Here is an 18,793-nt window from a genome sequence, read left to right on the forward strand (position 1 = left end):
CTTGTGTAATGAAGTGTTGCATTCTTATCTTTAGATGCATTTTTATTAAATTTTTTGTGTTACATGAACCGTGCTTATTTCTATTACAATGTGTATGTTAGTTTCATATGTGACAAAGTATGAACCAGCTTTGAGATGAGAGGGTTTTGCACTCTTACGGTCTGCTAGTAACCATGAGCTTTTTGCTGGCTCAAATGCCAACTGTAGGGAGAATTCAAAGAAGGAAATTTCGCTTCACAACTATGCTATCTTTAATCCCTCCAGTCACAGTTCGTTTTTATATGCACATTATATTTGGTGTCTGGTGTCCAGTGAAACGGAGCAGCGAAGGACTGACTTTGCAATTCGACTGAGCCAGTTCCACTCGGCCAGCTGTAGCTATCACGTCACTTCAGGTTTATCCAGACCATAACCACAGCCTTTTTTGTGTGCTTTCATTTGCTTGTTTTGCTACCTTTAGTCCTCTAAAGGCCTAAATTGTGATTTGTTTAGATAGTTACTCATCTTGTGACAGGAATGAGTTTGAGGCCTTGAAGTTAAGTCATGGTACAGACATATGAGAAGCTGTAGATATTGCAAATAGGAATGGTTGTGTAAATATTTGAAATTTCTATTATAAATATAATATGTTATTCGGTTTATATTCAGTTCAAGAAATTAGTATCTAACAGTTTTTGAATGTTGGAAAATTTTGAAATACTTAGCAGAAATCGAATACTATGCTGACTTTCGTTAATCCATTCATGGCAAAACCAAAATATTGCCAAATTATCTGAATATTAAGTTTAAGGTGTCTGTCAGGTAAACTGTGCAATGGAATTTGTTTCTGTCCTTCATCGGGTGGACCGTTATCATGTGGGCACTGATTGGCTTGGACATCAGGCAAAATTCTGCTGGTGGGTTGGTCACATCACATGAACTGAGTACATGACGGGTAACCACCTGCTTCAAACTATCATAGATTGAGAACACATCTTTTCATCACCAGCAGCAGCAGCCTGACTACGCCCACTGCAGGCCAAAGGCCTCTCCCATGTCTCTCGAATTAACCCTCTCCTTTGCCGGCTGTGCCCATGATATATCTGCAAGCTGCTGAATCTCATCAGCCCACCTAACTTTCTACTGCCCCCTGCTACTGTAGCAACAGTAAAAAAAAAAAGCTATGGAAATTTCCGTTGGAACTGATTGGACATTCCAACTGGTTTTAGTTGGATCTTCCAATCGGTTCCAGTCGTGTTTTTATCCAACCAACCAATCAACCTCGCTAAATCCAACTGGACCAACAAATTGGATGCATTAGGCCCTAGCAGTTAGTGCATCCAGAAAATATTCACGAAATATACCTCACAATAGGTGCAAAATATTTCTACAACTTAACATATTATGAATATGATAAACAAAAACTGATTTGTGATTATATTAGAGAGACACTGTGTCTCTTGTTCTTCCAGTACACCGAAACTGCACAGTTGCCATGGCTTATCACTGCACATTGAGCTTCGTTGCAAGGCTTCACTGCATTTTTTTTGTCAGTGATGTGGAAGGGGGCATTTTATAACTCAACCTTTGAATAAATCTGTAATTTCTTCCAGTCCCTCGAAATTGGAATTAATGAGGTTTTGCTACCCATAATGTTACCTTCAATTGTTGGATCATATGAATTCACTGATTTCATTTTGTTACTCATATTGCATGATCACATCACCTGTTGCGTATTATTAAGGGGACATGTTTGTCAAAAAGCGGCGATTTTCATTTTAAAAATTCAATTTATTTTTTTTTACTGTGTCTAACTTTCATCTCTCCTCTTTTACATATAAAAAGTTCAGAGCTGGAAATCATCCAGAAATTATTAAAACACTCCTTTAATGCTGTCTAATAAAACACTATACATTTCTGTGCACACCATCGTATTTTGTACAGTGTTGAGTCAGTATAGTGTTTTATATTTTGGTTGCAAAGGCCTGAACTTTTTTGAAAAAGAACTCCGGGCAATGTTTGCTTATTAATATTTCATAACATCTTTTATTCATATTCAATATTTAAATATTTGCAGACTACTAATAATTGCGCATTTGGGTTGGTGGGAATTATTTCTTTGCCATGTTCCTTACATATATCCAAGAAGTTGGAAGATTTAATTCCACTGGACAGTCCTTCTCGACTGAAGGGCCCAAACTCTGCATCCAGATGTTTGCTGGAAAATAAGATATGACTTGATACTAAATTTGGCTTTTGTTTCCTTGTCATAAACAAGCTCTGGCATCTTGGGCCCTAGGTTTTAATGAAAGTGCTCTTGTTTTGAAATGCAGGATCAGTCATGGCAGACCAGAACGTTGGTGTGTTTCCTGGAGAAATTCCACCTGATGAAAAGTGCCCGGTCAACTACAGTGTGCCATTCATTAGTACAAGCATGCGTACTCACCGGGACAAGCCCACAGGCAAGCAGATTCACCAGTGCACCCACTGCGGCAACATTTTCAAGCAGAGATCACACCTGGTGGAGCACATTCGCACCCACGCAGGCGACCGCCCGTATCGTTGCAGTTACTGTGATAGCGCATTCGTTTCTAGGGGCAGCCTGGTCAGACACCTGCGTACCCATACGGGTGATCGTCCATACCGTTGTGACCACTGTGGCAGCACATTTTCAATAAAGAGCAATTTGGACAGACACCAGCGCACGCATACGGGTGATCGTCCATACCGTTGTGACCACTGTGGCAGCACATTTTCAATAAAGAGCAATTTGGACAGACACCAGCGCACGCATACGGGTGATCGTCCATACCGTTGTGACCACTGTGGCAGCACATTTGTAGAAAAGGGCCACCTCGTAACACACGTCCGCATCCACACTGGTGAGAAGCCATTCCAGTGTCAGCTGTGCCCCATGGCCTTTGCACAAAAGGGATCCCTTGTGGCACATGTGCGGTCGCATAAGGGTGAAAAACCATTCCAGTGTGACTTGTGCTCAAAGGCGTTCTCAGTTAAGTGGAAGTTAAAACACCACAAAGAGACAAGACACTGAAGGAATAGCAGTGTTCCATGATGCCCTTTGGAACGCGTTTTGGTAGCTATCCTGTTGTAACCAGATAACAGCATGCTATCTGGGTGACCTATGAGAAGCGTGCTATGCTGTCATGGTGCTCGACTGCTGTCCCGAAAGACCAGGTTTTGATCCTGGCTGTGATGGCCGCATTTCAATGGAGCCGAAATGTTGAACGCATGTGTATTGTGCGATGTCGGTGCACGTTTAAAGGACCCCAGGCAGTCGAAGCTACCGGAGTCTTCACTGCGGCGTCGCTCGTAGCCTGAGTCGCTTTTGGATGTTAAACTCCATAAACCAAATGATACTCTATGTCCGTAGTTAGTTTAATTTGCAAGCATTGTTTAATTTTTAATGCTGACACTACACTGGCACTGGACTATTTCGTATGTTCTTTTGGAACCACTAGCCTACTATGCTTCCAGACTTCTGTGGAGTAGAGGAAATTGTGACACATAGGGATGACATCACTTCCCATTAAAGAAAGGTTTTCAGTGATAATGTGTCCAGGATTTATACCTCGTGTTCGCAGCTTTCCAATGAAGATCAGAAGAAAATCTGGCCTTATTGTTTATTGAAATTTATTCCCCTCAGCACACTTGTGTTGCTTAGATGTTTTATCACTTTACGGATTCCTATTGAAGCAGCTCTATTGACATAACGTCAAAAGAAAATCTGCTGTGTTGTTTTTTCAGTGTGGCACTCTGGTAGTGCTAGCAGAATGTATGAGAGAAGAGAACAAAAGATTGCATGGCTTGCTTCAGTTTTTAGGCTTTAAGAACTAATCTTTTTAACCAAAAGCACGAAAAAGTTTCACTGCACTGGTGTCACTTGTCAGATTGCTCTTTCTGTGCTGCGTGCAAATGGCATATTTTGTGGAATATTGCAGCCTATTCTCAGCCTTTTTGTCAGAATAGCAGTTGTGCTGGAATTGTGCTTTGAGTTAGCTCCTTCGTAAGGTGTTTGTGTTACTGAAGCTAGCCTTGTCATATTTTCATTGGGTGTTTATGACAAGAAGGCTATACGGTTTGTCACCACTGATGTCAGTGTTTCTGTAATTGCTGTGAATCATCATAGGCTGTTCAGCTGATGTGCTTGTAGAAACAATCACTTCGTAGCATCGAGAAGTCTTTCAGCATGTTTTCTGTTTACATTTTATTTCTTGTGTGTTCTTGGTTCCTTTGTATGAGTGTTTTGTTACACCTGCTGCCAAATGTCGTCTCGGCATTCTTGCTGTTTGCAGTGCTTATTTCCTTATTTGTGCTCTGTACATTAAAACTCAAAAGCATTAGTACTCTTTGGTTTCCCATCTGTGTAAGTTTTAGCCCTCCCCATGATTTCTGGTGTCACTAGCTGCATTGGTCAGCACTATGCCTGCAATATTACTACTCTGTGTGGTTGCATTCCCTCACTACTGACACAACAGTGGACAGTTGTTTTGTTGGTTGGCTTGGAGAAAGATGCTTTCATTCTTTCCATCAGCAGTCATTTACTTGAGTTCGGGTTGGTAACATTTGGACGAGCAGCAATCAGAACTGCGTACTTAAAAATTACTCCCCAAACTGTGGTTTCATTACTGTAGTCTGAAACACTTGTGGAGAAATACAGTGCAGCATTTGTAGAGTGCAGCTATAATCTTGTTTGACATGTATGCTGGTCATAAACTAGCATCATTGTCTTTACTTTATTGGGCAGTGTTAGCTGACAGTTGCGCTGTATTGTTTGTAATAAAACGGGTTATGTGGCTCTTTCTTGCTATACTGATGTGTCTCCAGCAGCAAAAAAAATGCATTTATTGCCAAAAAAATGTGATGAAAAATGTTCTCTCCACCTGATCCATACTCAAGACATCAGGATCAAAACAGATCCGCAGTGACTGCTTGTAAGAGAATGGCAGTGTACCCTCAGCGATCCACATGAAAAAAATTGTCTTGATGCGCTGCGTGTTTGCTTGCAAAGACGGCTGCTAGTGGTGACACCTATATGTTATGTTGGTAGTGTGGTGATATATCGATTTGTGTCGGATTCAAATTGTCTTATGTGTCCCTTTGGTGTGCTATTTCTTGTTATCATCAAAATTAAGTAATTTTCAGCCTCAATAGTATTTTCATGCCTTAAGAAAGACAATTTGTTAATTCTTCAGTGCAAACCACTGGATGTTTTATTGCGGAAATGTGGGAAGTTGTGTACACACTGTCGTAATTAATGAAAACAGCAACGCACATAAGCCGCGACTCATAAAGTGAATATGCAACGCGTCGCGTAAATAAATTTTTTTTGCAAGTGCACATTACGCTTGACGTTGAGAGTAAACAAATCGTTTTACAACTGGCCACAAAATATGTACGCAGAAAAATGGCAGATGACTTGCTACCCCGCTCACTGTTTTGTGAAATTATTCATTATGTGGCATAAACAAACTAGCTTATTTGTAACTTGAAGGATTCGAAAATCACCTGAAACAAAGAAATTGCTGTTAGATGCTGTCCACTCTCTGAAAAAACTGAGTTCGCTTTATACGCAATCGTGCCCTTAACGTGTCGGAAGGTTAAAGTGTATTTTAGAGCGAGTTGCTATTCCACTTTGTAGCAGACAGGGATAAAAAATAGGAAACGGAGAGATACCAGATCATTATTGTGGCACTTTATGCTTCACCATTTTTCAGTGTTTAAGCATCTCCCATTTCTGCTTGACAAAATTTGAACAAATATGTTTCGGAAATTCCTCAATACTTTGTGCATTGATTCCCATTCAGTTTCAAATGATTAGTGTGGAAAAATTTATTCCCTGCACAAAAAAAATCTGACAATGCTTGCCTGACATGCTGAGTACATTGTGACCAGTTTCCTACAATTTTTCAAATCATTCACTTCACATCCTTCTAGTCATCACGTTAACACTGTGTTATCTTTTGAGGCGAGATGTGCTATTCACAGTATTCTTTAAGCTAAATAGAAGATCTGGTCATTTTTTCCGGGTATTGCTGTGGTATTAAAGGGGCTCCGAAACGTCTTCCGAGGAGAGCACATTAACGCGCTTAATCACTGCACTGTGTTGCCATGAAAACATGAGCCAAATAATACTCTTCTACACGCAGCAGACGACCCACAATCACGCATCAAAATTGACGAGCCCTTCCCGGCGACTTTTTCATCCTAGCACCCTCCTGCGTCCCCCGCATCTGTGCAGACAAGGTGAGAGGTGGCCATTGGCTAGATTCTTGCAGACGTCAGGCAGTGGCGGCGGCCAATAAGCCGCTTTGCTCCTGTGTGTCGGGAAGCTTCGCTCTCAGAGGGGGGTCGGCGAAGGAGCGCCTACCTTCCAGCGTGCAAAAAGTGACGAGAGGAGGGGGAAAGGCGCTGAAATTCGAATTTAACTACAGATAACTCAGCCTTTACAAAGCACATTTAAATATGCCTTGCTAAACACTATTCGTGGAGTGACGTGCTTCAATATCCCATGCATGCCACAACTTTATTAGAGCATCCTTCACAGCCCCTTTAATACTTCTGTTTGGGTGAGCGGGCACATTTCTATTAAAATACGTACTTGCACGAAGAGAACTGGATGCAACAAAGAAACACATTTGGCATGTTTCGCTCTGTTCATGTCGTACATGTTTGTTCATAGTGTCCTGTCTTCCTGCTAGTATGTTCCTTATTAGAGGTGGTGTGGTATGCGACAAAACACATATGCAAACTGCCGCGATGGCAAAGTGGCTGTGGCGTTTGGCTGCCAAGTGCAATTAAATCCTGGCTACTGTGGCTACATTGTGAAAGAAGTTGAATACAAAGAAATTATGTGCTGTGTGGTGTCGGTGCACATCAAAGAAAACCAACGTAACAAATTATTGGAAACTAATAGGTACCTTGTTTTGGCAGAAACTAAGCCCCACTGCTCCCCATCTCCCAAGTCTAGAGTTACAACCACACACCTCCAAATGTTGGCTGCAGCCTAGGGCTGCTCTAGGCACAGATTTGTGACCATAGTATAAGCTGAGTAGTTGCTGAGCACAGTGCCTGTTTGCATATTTTTTCTTGTCCAGATTCTTTCATTTCTTTTGCTTCTTTAAGTAATGAATGGTCCCGAGTTCTTTTTATGTGTTGTCCAATGTGGAGTCATATATAAAGAAAGCATATTAAAATCGCTGCTTAGGGCATTGCAGTTTTTATTTTACTTATCCTGCTTTTCTCTCAACTTTGCAGGCTAATATCAATGAGCCAAGGAATACATGCTACCAGATGAAGAAGCCTGCAATTACAAATCTCCCCAACCCTCATAGCCTCAATGGCCTGATGTTCATAGTCTGTAAAAGAGCTTGCTTACAGGCCTCAGAACGTTGTCTATACGGACAAAGCGGAGTGCATGATGCCCCATTTTTTGAGAGCACAGATACTGGGAGATCAATGATGGCTATTGTTTAAGATACCATGGGCAAGATGGGCTAAGCATAAATAAGGATATAAGTATGCAGGTCACCTTGTTGTCATTTGATAGAGCAAGCAGAATATTTTTTTCCGTAATATTTCAAGATTTTTGCTGAATTAAGAAGGTGCAGTAAAAGTAATACGTTCTGTGCAGTGAGTAGCCATTGAATGGATGCATGTGTGGTGAACCATCCTTGATCTCACTTCTGGTGCTAAAGGGCTTTTAGTTTTTGGAAATGTCTTGCCTTACTTGACTTTGTTGTTACAGTACCATGCACATTTCTGATTATTTTGTTTATTTTCTCTGCTGTTTTTTGTTTTTGCTTGAGTCATGTCTGAGGCTTTATGAAGTATCTCTACCAGAGCTACAGCAACAACTTTTATTACTGTTCAAGCAGATTTTCGGTGTGGAACTTTAACCTATTCTGTTTTACCTGCTCTTGAGCAAAAGCCATAATTGGTTGCTAATTCAAAGTGCACATAGAAGTCTGATGATATTCTTATGTGTATAGCACTACTAACACCACCTGGGTAACCAGTATGTGTTGCTACACGAGTTTAACTCAAACCTTGACGTCAATTCCATTTTTCGGTTTGTGTTAATAGCACGTGTCTGCGGAATGAACTGTAGCGTCCTCATCTTTACCTGTAATTTTATAAATTGTCCTTATCCTTAAGTGTAATTTTTAAAAAGTTTGTGTCTGAGCATGGAAACTATGTTTACGTCTATTACTAAGTGTATGTTAGTTTGGTATGCGACGAGGTATGAACCAGCTTTGAGATAGGAGGGTTTTGCACTCTTACGGTCTGCCGGTAACATGCGCTTTTTGCCAGGTGAAATGCGAACTGTATGCAGAATTAAAAGAAGGAAATTTCACTTCACAACTGTGCACCTTTTAATCCCTCCAGTCACAGTTCATTCATGTGCGCACATTAAATTTGTGTCTGTTTTTACTACTGCTGTGAATTTTTTTGCTGAAAATGGCTGCTACCTATATATATGATACCCTTTGCAGCACGCTTTGAGAACCGTCTCAAGCCAGTCATAAAATTAACGGAAAAGTGTTTGATGTATGCCTCTTGTTTATTAATATGTGTACTATGCGATGTCAGTGCACGTTAAAGAACCCCAGGTGGTCGATATTTCCGAAGCCCTTCACTAGAGTGTCCCTGATAGCCTGAGTTCCTTTGGGACGTTAAACTCCCCTATACATTAATGATCTTCTTTAATAATATTAATAATAGCTCTGGCAAGAGTACTTCATGTGTGCTTTCATTTGCTTGTTTTGATACCTTAGTTCTAAAATGGTACTCTAGTGACAGGAATGAGTCGGAACGGTTTGAGGCCTTGAAGTTGCGTCAGATACAGACTTATGAGAGGATGTCGATATTGAAAATAAGGGTGGGAGTGTAAATATTCGAAATTTCTATTTCGAATTGAACATGTTTGTTATTCGGCTCGTACTCAGTTCGAGAATTTAGTATCTGAGAGTTTCTAATTTTCAAAAATTTTGAAATATTTAGTCAGCAGCAATCGAATATTGTGCTGACTTTCGTTTCATGGCAGAACCAAAATATCTGAGCAAATTATACAAACATTAAGTTTAAAGTGTCTGGTAAACTGTACAAAGGCATTTGTTTCTGTCATTCATCGGGTCGACCGTTATCACGCGGGCACCGATTGGCTTGGATGTTTAGCAAATTTCTGCAGGTGGGTTGGTCACATCACACGAGCTGTGAACATGATGCGTGACCACCTGCTTCAAACTATCACAGAATGAGAACACATCTTTTCATCATCATCAGCAGCAGCAGCAGCCTGACTACGACCATTGCAGGCCAAAGGCCTCTCCCATTCCTCTCCAATTATCCCTGTCCTTTGCCAGCTGTGCCGACTGTATGCCCGCAAACTTCTGAATCTCATCAGGCCATCTAACTTTCTACCACCCCCTGCTACACTATCCACAGTCAAAAAAAAAAGTTTGGGAATTTTGTTTGGAACAAATTGGACATTCCAACTGGTTCCATTTGGATGTTCGAATTGGTTCCAGTTGTGTTGTAGCCAACCGACCACTTGAACCTCACTGGATCCAACTGAACCAATAGATTGGACGTATCAGGCCCTAGCAATTATTGCATCCAGAAAATATTCCCAAAATATGCCTCACAATATGTGAGAAATACCTCTGCAACTTAACATATTATTAATAGGAAAAGGAAAACTGATTTGTGAGGACTTTAGGGAAACAATTTTGTCTGTGTTGTTCTTCCAGTATGCCGAAACTGCACATTTGTCACGGGCTTATCACTGTTTGCACTGTGAGCCTCCTCTCAAGGATTTACCGCAAATTTTTTTATCAGTGATGTGGGAGAGGGCATTTTATAACTCCAGCATTGGATAAATTGGTAGTATCTTCCAATCCCTGGAAATTCGAATTATGTTTTGCTACCCATCATGTTACCTTTAAATGTTGCTTCATATGAATTCATTGATTTCATTTTGTTTCTCATGTTGCGTGATCACATCACCTATGGTATCCTTTTAAGTACTGTTTCTGTTAGCTTGATCTCTCCTCCTTTACACATAAAAAGGATCAGAGCTGGAAATCATGAAATATTTAAAAACCTTGGTTAATGCTTTCTAATCACACAATATACAGTTCTGTGCACACCATTTTATATTGTGTAGTGCTGAGTCAGTATAGTGTTTTATCTTCTGGTTGCAAAGGCTATACACTTTTTTTTAAAAAAAGAAGTCTGTGCAATGTTTGCTTATTTATATCTTAAAATTTTTTGTTCATATTTGCAATTTAAATATTTGCAGACTCCTAATAATTGGGCATCGAAGTTGGTGGGAATTATTTTTTTGCTATGTTGCCATGTCCCTGACATAAACCCCAAAAATTTGAAGATTTACTTCCACTGGACAGTTCTTCTCGACTGAGGGGCCTAGACTCTGCATTCTAAATATGGCTTTTCTTCACTAGTTTTAAGCAAGCTGTGGCATCTTGGGCGCAAGGTTTTGATGAAAGTGCTGTGGTTTTGAAATGCAGGATCAGTCATGGGAGACCACAACGTTTGCATGTTTCCTGGACAAAGTCCACCTGATGAAAAGCACCCTGTCAACCACAGTGTGCCATCCATTAGTACAAGCATGAGTACTCACCAGGACAAGCCCACAGGCAAGCAAATTCACCAGTGCACCCACTGCGGCAAGATTTTCCAGGAGAGATCTGACCTCGTAGCGCATATTCGCACCCACACAGGCGAACGCCCGTATCATTGCAGTAACTGGGATAGCGCGTTCGCAACAAGGGACAGCCTGGTCAGACACCTGCACACCCATACAAGTGATCGTCCATACCGTTGCAGTTTTCGTGACAGTGCCTTTTCTAGAAAAGATACTTTGGTAAGACACGTCTGCATTCACACTGGTGAGAAGCCTTTCTAGTGCCAGCTGTGCCCCATGGCCTTTGAACAAAAGGTAACCCTTATGGTGCATGTGCGATCCCATAGGCATGAAAAACCATTCCATTGTGACTTGTGCTCTAAGGCGTTCTCAGTTAAGTGCAGTTTAAAACACCACAAAGAGCCAGGACACTAAAGGAACAGCTGAGTTCTCTGGTGCCCTTTGGAACGCATTTTGGTAGCTGTCCTGTTGACAACCAGCTGGCAGCATGCTAACTAGGTGACCTATGACAAGTGTTCCTTTTTAAGCTATGTCGGTAGCTAGTTTTATTTGCGACCATTGTTTAATGTTGACGCGCTCCTTGCCTGAAGGAGACACTGACACATGCTCTTGTACTGCACTGGTACTGAGCTATTCCATTTCTTCTTCTAGAGCCACAAGTATATTGGACTTCCAGACTTGCGTGAACGAAAAAAAAATATTCTGACATATGGGGTGGCATCACTTCCCATTGAAGAAAAGCATTCAGCGGCAGTGTGTCTAATATATTTATTGCTGGTACTAGTTCTCAGGTTTATGATGAAGATGGGGAAAAAAATGTGGCCTGACTCTCTGTTGAATTTTGTTGTCCCAAGTGTACTTGTATTTTTAGAGATGGCATTTCTGCAATATAATATTGTGACAGATTTTGCATAATTGGAATGTAATCATGATTGGAGTGTTGGTGAGTGAAAAAATAGAATCGGAATTGAATACATTGCCGTGCCGCAGTGGCTCAGTGCTTGGGGCGCTCGGCTACTGAACCGGAGTTCCGGGCTTCGAACCCGACCGCGGCAGCTGCGTTTTTATGGAGGCAAAACGCTAAGGTGCCCGTGTGCTGTGCGATCTCAGTGCACGGTAAAGATCCCCAGGTGGTCGAAATTATTCCGGAGCCCTCCACTACGGCACATCTTTCTTCCTTTCTTCTTTCACTCCCTCCTTTATCCCTTTCCTTACGGCACAGTTAAGGTTTTCAAAGATATACGGGACAGATACTGCAGACAGATACTGCGCCATTTCCTTTCTTTCGAAAACAAATTATTATTATTATTAATGTAATACATTGGTGAATGAAACGCAAAGGCTATCACATGCCCTCCACATCAGTCCAATTGATGACCCCTAAATTTTTAAAAATGGTTTTGGAGTACTGCCGTTTATCACTGCAGCTTTGTTTGCTTAGCGTCAAAATTGAAAACTTCGGATGTGTTGTGTTTTCAATTTGGCATTGGAATACTGCTAGCAAAACGTATGAGAGGGGAGAACAAAAGTTGAGCCTCGAGATTACGTGGCTTGCTTTTGTATTTAGGCTTTAAGAATTACGTTTTTTGAACAAAAAATTTGAAGAACTGGTGTCACTTGACAGATCACTGTTCCTGTGTTGCATGCAAATGGCATATTTTGTAGAATATTGTGTCCTCACTATATTCAGCCATTTTGTCTGAATAGCACTTGTGCTGAAATTGTGGTTTGAGTTAGCTTCTCTGTAAGCTGCACATGTTACTGAAGCTAGCCTTGTCATATTTTCAATGGGTGTTAATGACAAGAAGGCTATTGGGTCTGTCACCACTGATGTCAGTGTTGTAATTGCTGCGATTCATCATAAACTGTTCAGCTGATGTGCTTTCAGAAACATTCACTGCACTGTGGCGAGAAGTCTTTCAGTGTGTTTTCAGATTCCATTTTATTTCTTCCTGTGTGTTGTTGGTTGCTTCCCATGAGTATTTTGTTAAACCTGCTGCCAAAAACAGGTCTTGACATACTGACTGTTTGTTGCAGTACTAATGCCTTTTATTTGTGTCCTGTACTTTAAAACTCCACAGCACTGGCAATCTTTCGTTTGCCATTTGTGTGACTTTTAGCACCCCCACCCCCCAGAAAATGATTTCTGGCATCGCTTGTTGCACTGCTCAGCGCTGTGCCTTCAAGAGTACTACTGTGTGTGGTTGCATTCCCTCACTAGTGTCACAACAGTGGGCAGATGTTTTGTTTGTTGGTTTGGAGAAATATGCCAAGTGTTCATTCTGTATATCAGTAGTCGTTTACGTAAGTTAGGGTAATTAACATTTATATGAGCAGCAACCAGAACTGCACACTTAAAAATTATTCCCCATGATCTGGTTGCATTACTGCTGTGTGAAAAATTTGTGGACAAATGCAATGTGGTATTACTAGAGTGCAGCTCGATATGTATGCACACGATAAATGTTTAACTGGCATCGATGTTTTCACTTTGTTGGGCAGTGTTAGCTCACAGTTACACTGTAATGTTTGCAACAAAAATGGTTATGTATGGAATGCACCATTTCTTGTTTCATTGAAATGGAATATTTTTCAACCTAAATGATATATTCAGGTTTTTATGAAGACAGCCTGTCAGTTTTCCACCGCAAAAATCAAACATAATATGGCAAGAAGGTGCGAAATTTTATACAAAGTGTCGTAATTGACTAAAATAGCGACATAAATATGCTTTGGCTTAGAAGGTAAACTCCCGAAGGTCCATGAAAATAATTTCTATTTCGAAGGTGAGCATTACATTTGACATTGAGGCAAAGAGTTATGCTAAAATGGTGGCAAAATATTTTTGCAGAAGAATGGCGGACGATATGCTATACCGCTCACTGTTTCACAAAATATTCACTGCATTCACTGTATGGCATAAAAAAAATCTAGCGCATTTGCATTATGAAGGATGTGAAGTTCACCTCAATACAAAGAAAGGCTACTAGATGCAGCCCACTCTCGGAAAAAGCTGCGAGTTTGCTTTATGTGCTGTTGTGCACATAACGTGTCGAAGGGTTAAGGTGTGTTTTGGGGTGATTGCTATTGTACTCTGTAGCAGATGGATAAGAAAGAGGATACAGAGAGATACCAGATCACTACTGAGGCACTTTTTACTTTACCATTTTTGTATGTTTAAGCGTCTCCCATTTCTGCTTTACAAAGTTTCAATTTTGTTTCGGAAATTCCTAAATACTTGGGGAATTTCTTCTCTTTCAGTGCCAGATTATTACTCTGCAGAAATTTATCCCCTGAAAAAAAAATATCTGGCAATGCTTGCCTGACATACAGGGTATATTCAGTTTTTTGTGGAAACTTTTCAAATGGTTCACTTTCTATCCTTCTTGTCATCACCTTAACTATGTGTTATCTTTTGAGGTGGGATCTGCTGTTCACACTGAGATTCATTACACTGAAAGAAAAGATCTAGTCATTTTTCTCTGTTATTGGTATGGTATTATTACTATTGTTTGGACGAGTTTCGCTGTGACCTATTCTCTTTGCACAAGTACGTACCTGATTAGAGATGGCGTGGTATGCCAATTGTATTAAACTTGCATGTCACGTCAGCCTTGTACTTGTGTCTGGAAGACTTTTCATTTCATAGAATGGGCCAATTGGTGGAAACTGAGGGGAGAGATTAGCGATACTTGCACGAGAGAGGATAGTACTGTTACACGCACATGACAATTTCCTGTTTGGTCGTCATTGCTGGTCACGTTAACACCAGCGCATTTTTTCCACAGGACCAGGTAGAGCAGAAAGCGCTACTCACTTTTGTAGAAAATTATCGCCCCACAAAACTTCCCATTGTTGGGCCTTTCACACACTGTAATGGCAAGTAGAAAACACAGATCAAGTAAACGGTACCTGTCAACTCCTTTGTCTGCCCAGAGCTGTATGCAGCACTAGAAGAGCTTACTACTAGACCCAATCCATTGCATAAATATACAGATATCTCTATAGAGCATTTGAGGCACTCAGAGTGTGCTTGGAATTCTACCAGGCCTTGCTTTAGAGAGTGTTTTCAAGGAATTCCACAATGTGAAACAGATTCCAAAACAAGCAAATGAAACATAACTTCCATATGGTGAAACAGCCACTAGGAAATTGGGAGACATAACACCCTCTGAAATGCAACACAATGCAATTTTCTGCAGATGTAACGAAACAGGTTATTTCAGTGTTTTGTCAACCATGTTTAGCCATAACTGCAATCAACATGTAGCTCCGCGCAGCCAGGAGCTTCAAAAAATGTCCTTATTTGTAGCCAGCTCCCATGCTCGGGAGGAGTTTGATTGCAATTACTTCAATGTTATGCACAACTGTCGACTTTCATGAACACACCTGAGCCAAACATTCCAGTGCATGCAAATCTTCAAATGTGTATGCAACATCCGGTACCTATTTCATTGCAAGGCCAGAAACGCTTTTCTCACAAGTGAACAAATAGAAGCAGCAACCTGGCAACATGTGAAACATGGATATTGATGCAAACTGCTGTACTGGTTCAATGGCTTTTTTGTTTGGCTGCTGAGTGCAATGTTGTCGAATGAAATCCTGGCAACGGTCACTACATTTCGATGGAAGTTAGATGCAAGCACACCCATGTGGTATACGGTGTCAGAGCGCATTAAAGACCCTCATTTGATCGAAATTTTTCGAAATTGTCACCATGTTTTGGCATAAGCCAAGCCCCCTGCTTCCCATCTCACATGTCCAGAGCTACAGCCACTGACCTCCATAAGTGAGCTGCAACCAAGGGCTGCACAAGGCATTGATTTCCAGCCATAGTATAAGCTAAATAGTTGTATCATAAGCATAATGTCTGTTGATATTTCTTTCTTGTCCACATTCTTTCATATCCTTTTTTCTCTGTAACTGATGGATGGTTCTGGGTACTTTTTGTGTGTTGTCCAACATGCAGTCATTTATAAAGAAAAAATTTAAGCATCGCTGTTAATGGCAGTGCAGTTTTTATTCACTTACACTGCTTTTCTCTGTTAATTTTGCAGGCTAGTATTGACAAGCCAAAGGAATACATGCTACCACAGGAAGAAGCCAATATAAATCCTCGTCTTCACAGATGCTTTGTCCTGATGTTCATAGCCTGTGAATTAACTTGTTTATAGACCTTAGTGCCTGGTGTCCATGGACGAAATGGTGTGCATAATGATTGGCCCATCCATCAAAAGCATAGATACTTGCAGCATCGATGAGGGTTATTGTTGAAGATACCATGGGGCAACATGGTATAAGCATAAAGAAGGGTATGATTATACAGGACACCTTGTTATCATTTGATAGAGCACAGTGGAAGGAGAATATTTTTTTCCCCCAATTTTTCAAGATTTTCTTGGAGCAAGGTGTTGTAAACAAAAATACATTCCGTGCAATAAGTAGCCATTGGATGAATGGGCTATTGGTGGGCCATCCTTAATCTCCATTCTGGTGCTATAGGAACTTTAAGAAATGTCTAGCCTTACTTGTCTTTCTTGTTACAGTACCATGCGAGTGCATTTCTCATTATTTTGTTTATTTTCTCTGCTGTTTCTTGTTTTTGCTTTAGTCACATTTGGGACATTATGATGAAGCATCTCTACCAAATCTGCAGCAACAGCTTTTATTACTGTTCAGCCAGACATTCAGGGTGGCAATTTAATCCGTTATATGTCGACTGCTCTGAAATGAAAGCCACATTTAATGTGCATTTCACTGCAGTTGCTAATTCAATGTACACAGTGCAGTGTGGTGTGTCATGGCTGGGCATTGGAGCTTGTCATTATTTTTCATGTGTATAACACAGCTCACACCGGCTGGCTGAACAGTATCTGTTGCTACGTGGGTTTAACCCGCACCATGACGTCTATTCTATTTTTATGTTTGCGGTAACAGAAGGTGACTTTTTGCTGAATGAAGTGTAACAATATTATATTTACATGTAATTATTTAGAATTTTCTGTCCAAAAATGGAAACCTTGTTTTTGTCTGTTGCTCATGATGTATGTGTTTGTTACACAATCCATGACTGTGGTATGAACTATGAACCAGCTTCGAGAAGAATGGAGGCAAGGGGCTATTCATAACTCAACCTTCGGATAATTTGGGAATTTCTTCCGGTCCCTTGATGTCCGAAATCATGAGTTTTTACTATCCATCCTCTTACCTTTAAATGTTGCATTGTATGAATTCATGGTTTCATATGGTTACTCATTCTGCATGTCTACATCACCTATTGCATGCAGTTAATGCTGTTCAATCAAGCAATATACATTTCTAAGGACATGTTTTTTTTAGTATGGTAGAGTCAGTATAGTTTTGTATATTTTCGTTCGAAAGGCGGGATACTATATTGAAAAAGAACTTGGAACAATGTTTGCACGTTTATATTTTTAAATTGTTTTTTTTAGAAAACGTACACTCTATTCGATATTGCAAGGTATTTTTTTCTTATTATTGCATTTGAAAATTTAAATATTCACACATCAAGGTATCTGCGACGGTGGGAATTTTTTCTGAGCTGTTGGATATGTTCCTTATAGAAATCTAGAAACTAAAATTTAATTCTAGTGGACGGTTGTTCTTGACTGAAGGGATTAGGCTCTACATATGAAATTTATCTTTACTCAAGTAACGCAGCTATTGCATAGCACTGTTGTCTACAGTCACAATCTCACAGCCCTAGCAGTATGTGAGCTGCGGCGTATTGGGCCCCACGTTTTAATAAAAGTGGTCTGTTTCTACAGATTTACCACACACAGCACATGTGTCATCTTCTTCGTTAAATTTCTTCTTGTAGCTGAACGTTCTAAGACTCCCTGACCTATACTTCAAAGAGGAGGGCACTGCCCCTTGAGTTATCATAAAACGTTTCGTTCCTGATCTGCCTTTTCCAGCATCGATATAGTTCTACACTATGCTTCTTTTTCATTGAACGTGTCAAATTTTTACCTTCGACGTTTTTAACCTGCCGTTTAATGCTCTTTCTTTCTCCTTCCTCGTCCCTCGCAAACTTACTGGTCAGCTTTCTAGTTCGTTTCCGCCACTGTGTTTCATCGCTCTTTCTGTACAGGTATTTAAATACATTATCTGCCCAACTGTTATCGTCCAATTTCCCCAGGCGTTCTTCGTATAGTACTTTACTCTGAGCTTCCCGTGCTTCGAACATTGCCAAGTCCATATCCCCCTGTACTGCCTCGTTTGTGGTTTTCCCGTGGGCACCTAGTGCTAATCTTCCAACAGTTCTCCGATTTACTTCTAATCGCAACTGAACTTCAGCTCTTAAGCATAGAACCGCATTCCCGAAAGTAAGCCCCGGCACCATTATTCTTTTCCAAATACCTCTGAGGACTTCATACCTGTTGTACCCCCACAAGGCCCCATGTTTCATCATCCCGGCATCTCTTCGCCCTTTTGCTATGAGAGACTGTTCGTGTTTTTCCGTGTACATATGCCCTTTTTTCCCATACCCCGAGATACTTGTATTCGGCCACTCTGGGTATTTCATGGCCCTGTATTGTAAGCTCCTGATCAGTTGTGCCGTTGAAAACCATCACACCTGACCTAGTTGCGCTAAAACTGAAACCTAGACTGTCTCCTTCGTCTCCACAGAAGTTCACCAAAGTTTGCAAATCTTTCTGGTTATTCGCTAACAGTACAATATCGTCCGCATACATTAAACCCGGTAGTCGTTGCTCAACAACCTTTCCGCCTAATGTGTATGACAGATCATGACCTAATAATAATAACTGGTTTTGGGGGGAAGGAAATGGCGCAGTATCTGTCTCATATAGCGTTGGACACCTGTACCGCGCCGTAAGGGAAGGGATAAAGGAGGGAGTGAAAGAAGAAAGGAAGAAGAGGTGCCGTAGTGGAGGGCTCCGGAATAATTTTGACCACCTGGCATCGGCCACACCATGCTGAATACGCCGGTTCTCGTCCGATCACCTGGGGATCTTTAACGTGCACTGACATCGCACAGCACACGGGCGCCTTAGCGTTTTTCCTCCATAAAAACGCAGCCGCCGCGGTCGGCTTCGAACCCGGCAAAGATCATAACCTAGATTGCTTCCTTGTAGCCTTCTC

At 40.9% G+C, this 18,793-nt stretch overlaps 2 protein-coding genes across 2 annotated transcripts in view; both read left to right on the forward strand.

Annotated features, from left to right (window-relative positions):
* Positions 1-2,211: 2,211 nt before the first annotated feature.
* Positions 2,212-3,955, forward strand: LOC144112598 (uncharacterized). Its single transcript, XM_077645394.1, has one exon. It carries the CDS (start codon positions 2,321-2,323, stop codon positions 3,029-3,031), a length of 711 nt encoding a protein of 236 aa, XP_077501520.1. The 5' UTR covers positions 2,212-2,320; the 3' UTR covers positions 3,032-3,955.
* Positions 3,956-11,594: 7,639 nt separating this feature from the next.
* LOC144112608 (uncharacterized) overlaps positions 11,595-18,793 on the forward strand; it is a 33,948-nt gene continuing 26,749 nt past the window's right edge. The window contains exon 1 of the mRNA XM_077645406.1: positions 11,595-11,609. Within this exon, the coding sequence (XP_077501532.1) occupies positions 11,595-11,609 (15 nt within the window). The remainder of the gene's footprint in view (positions 11,610-18,793) is intronic.

This window comes from Amblyomma americanum, unplaced genomic scaffold (genome assembly GCF_052857255.1).
Source record: "Amblyomma americanum isolate KBUSLIRL-KWMA unplaced genomic scaffold, ASM5285725v1 scaffold_428, whole genome shotgun sequence".
NCBI lineage: Eukaryota > Metazoa > Arthropoda > Arachnida > Ixodida > Ixodidae > Amblyomma > Amblyomma americanum.

What these genes read in the sequence shown, in the direction of transcription:
- LOC144112598 (XM_077645394.1), top strand. Translation starts at nt 2,321, where the DNA reads ATGGCAGACCAGAACGTTGGTGTGTTTCCTGGAGAAATTCCACCTGAT.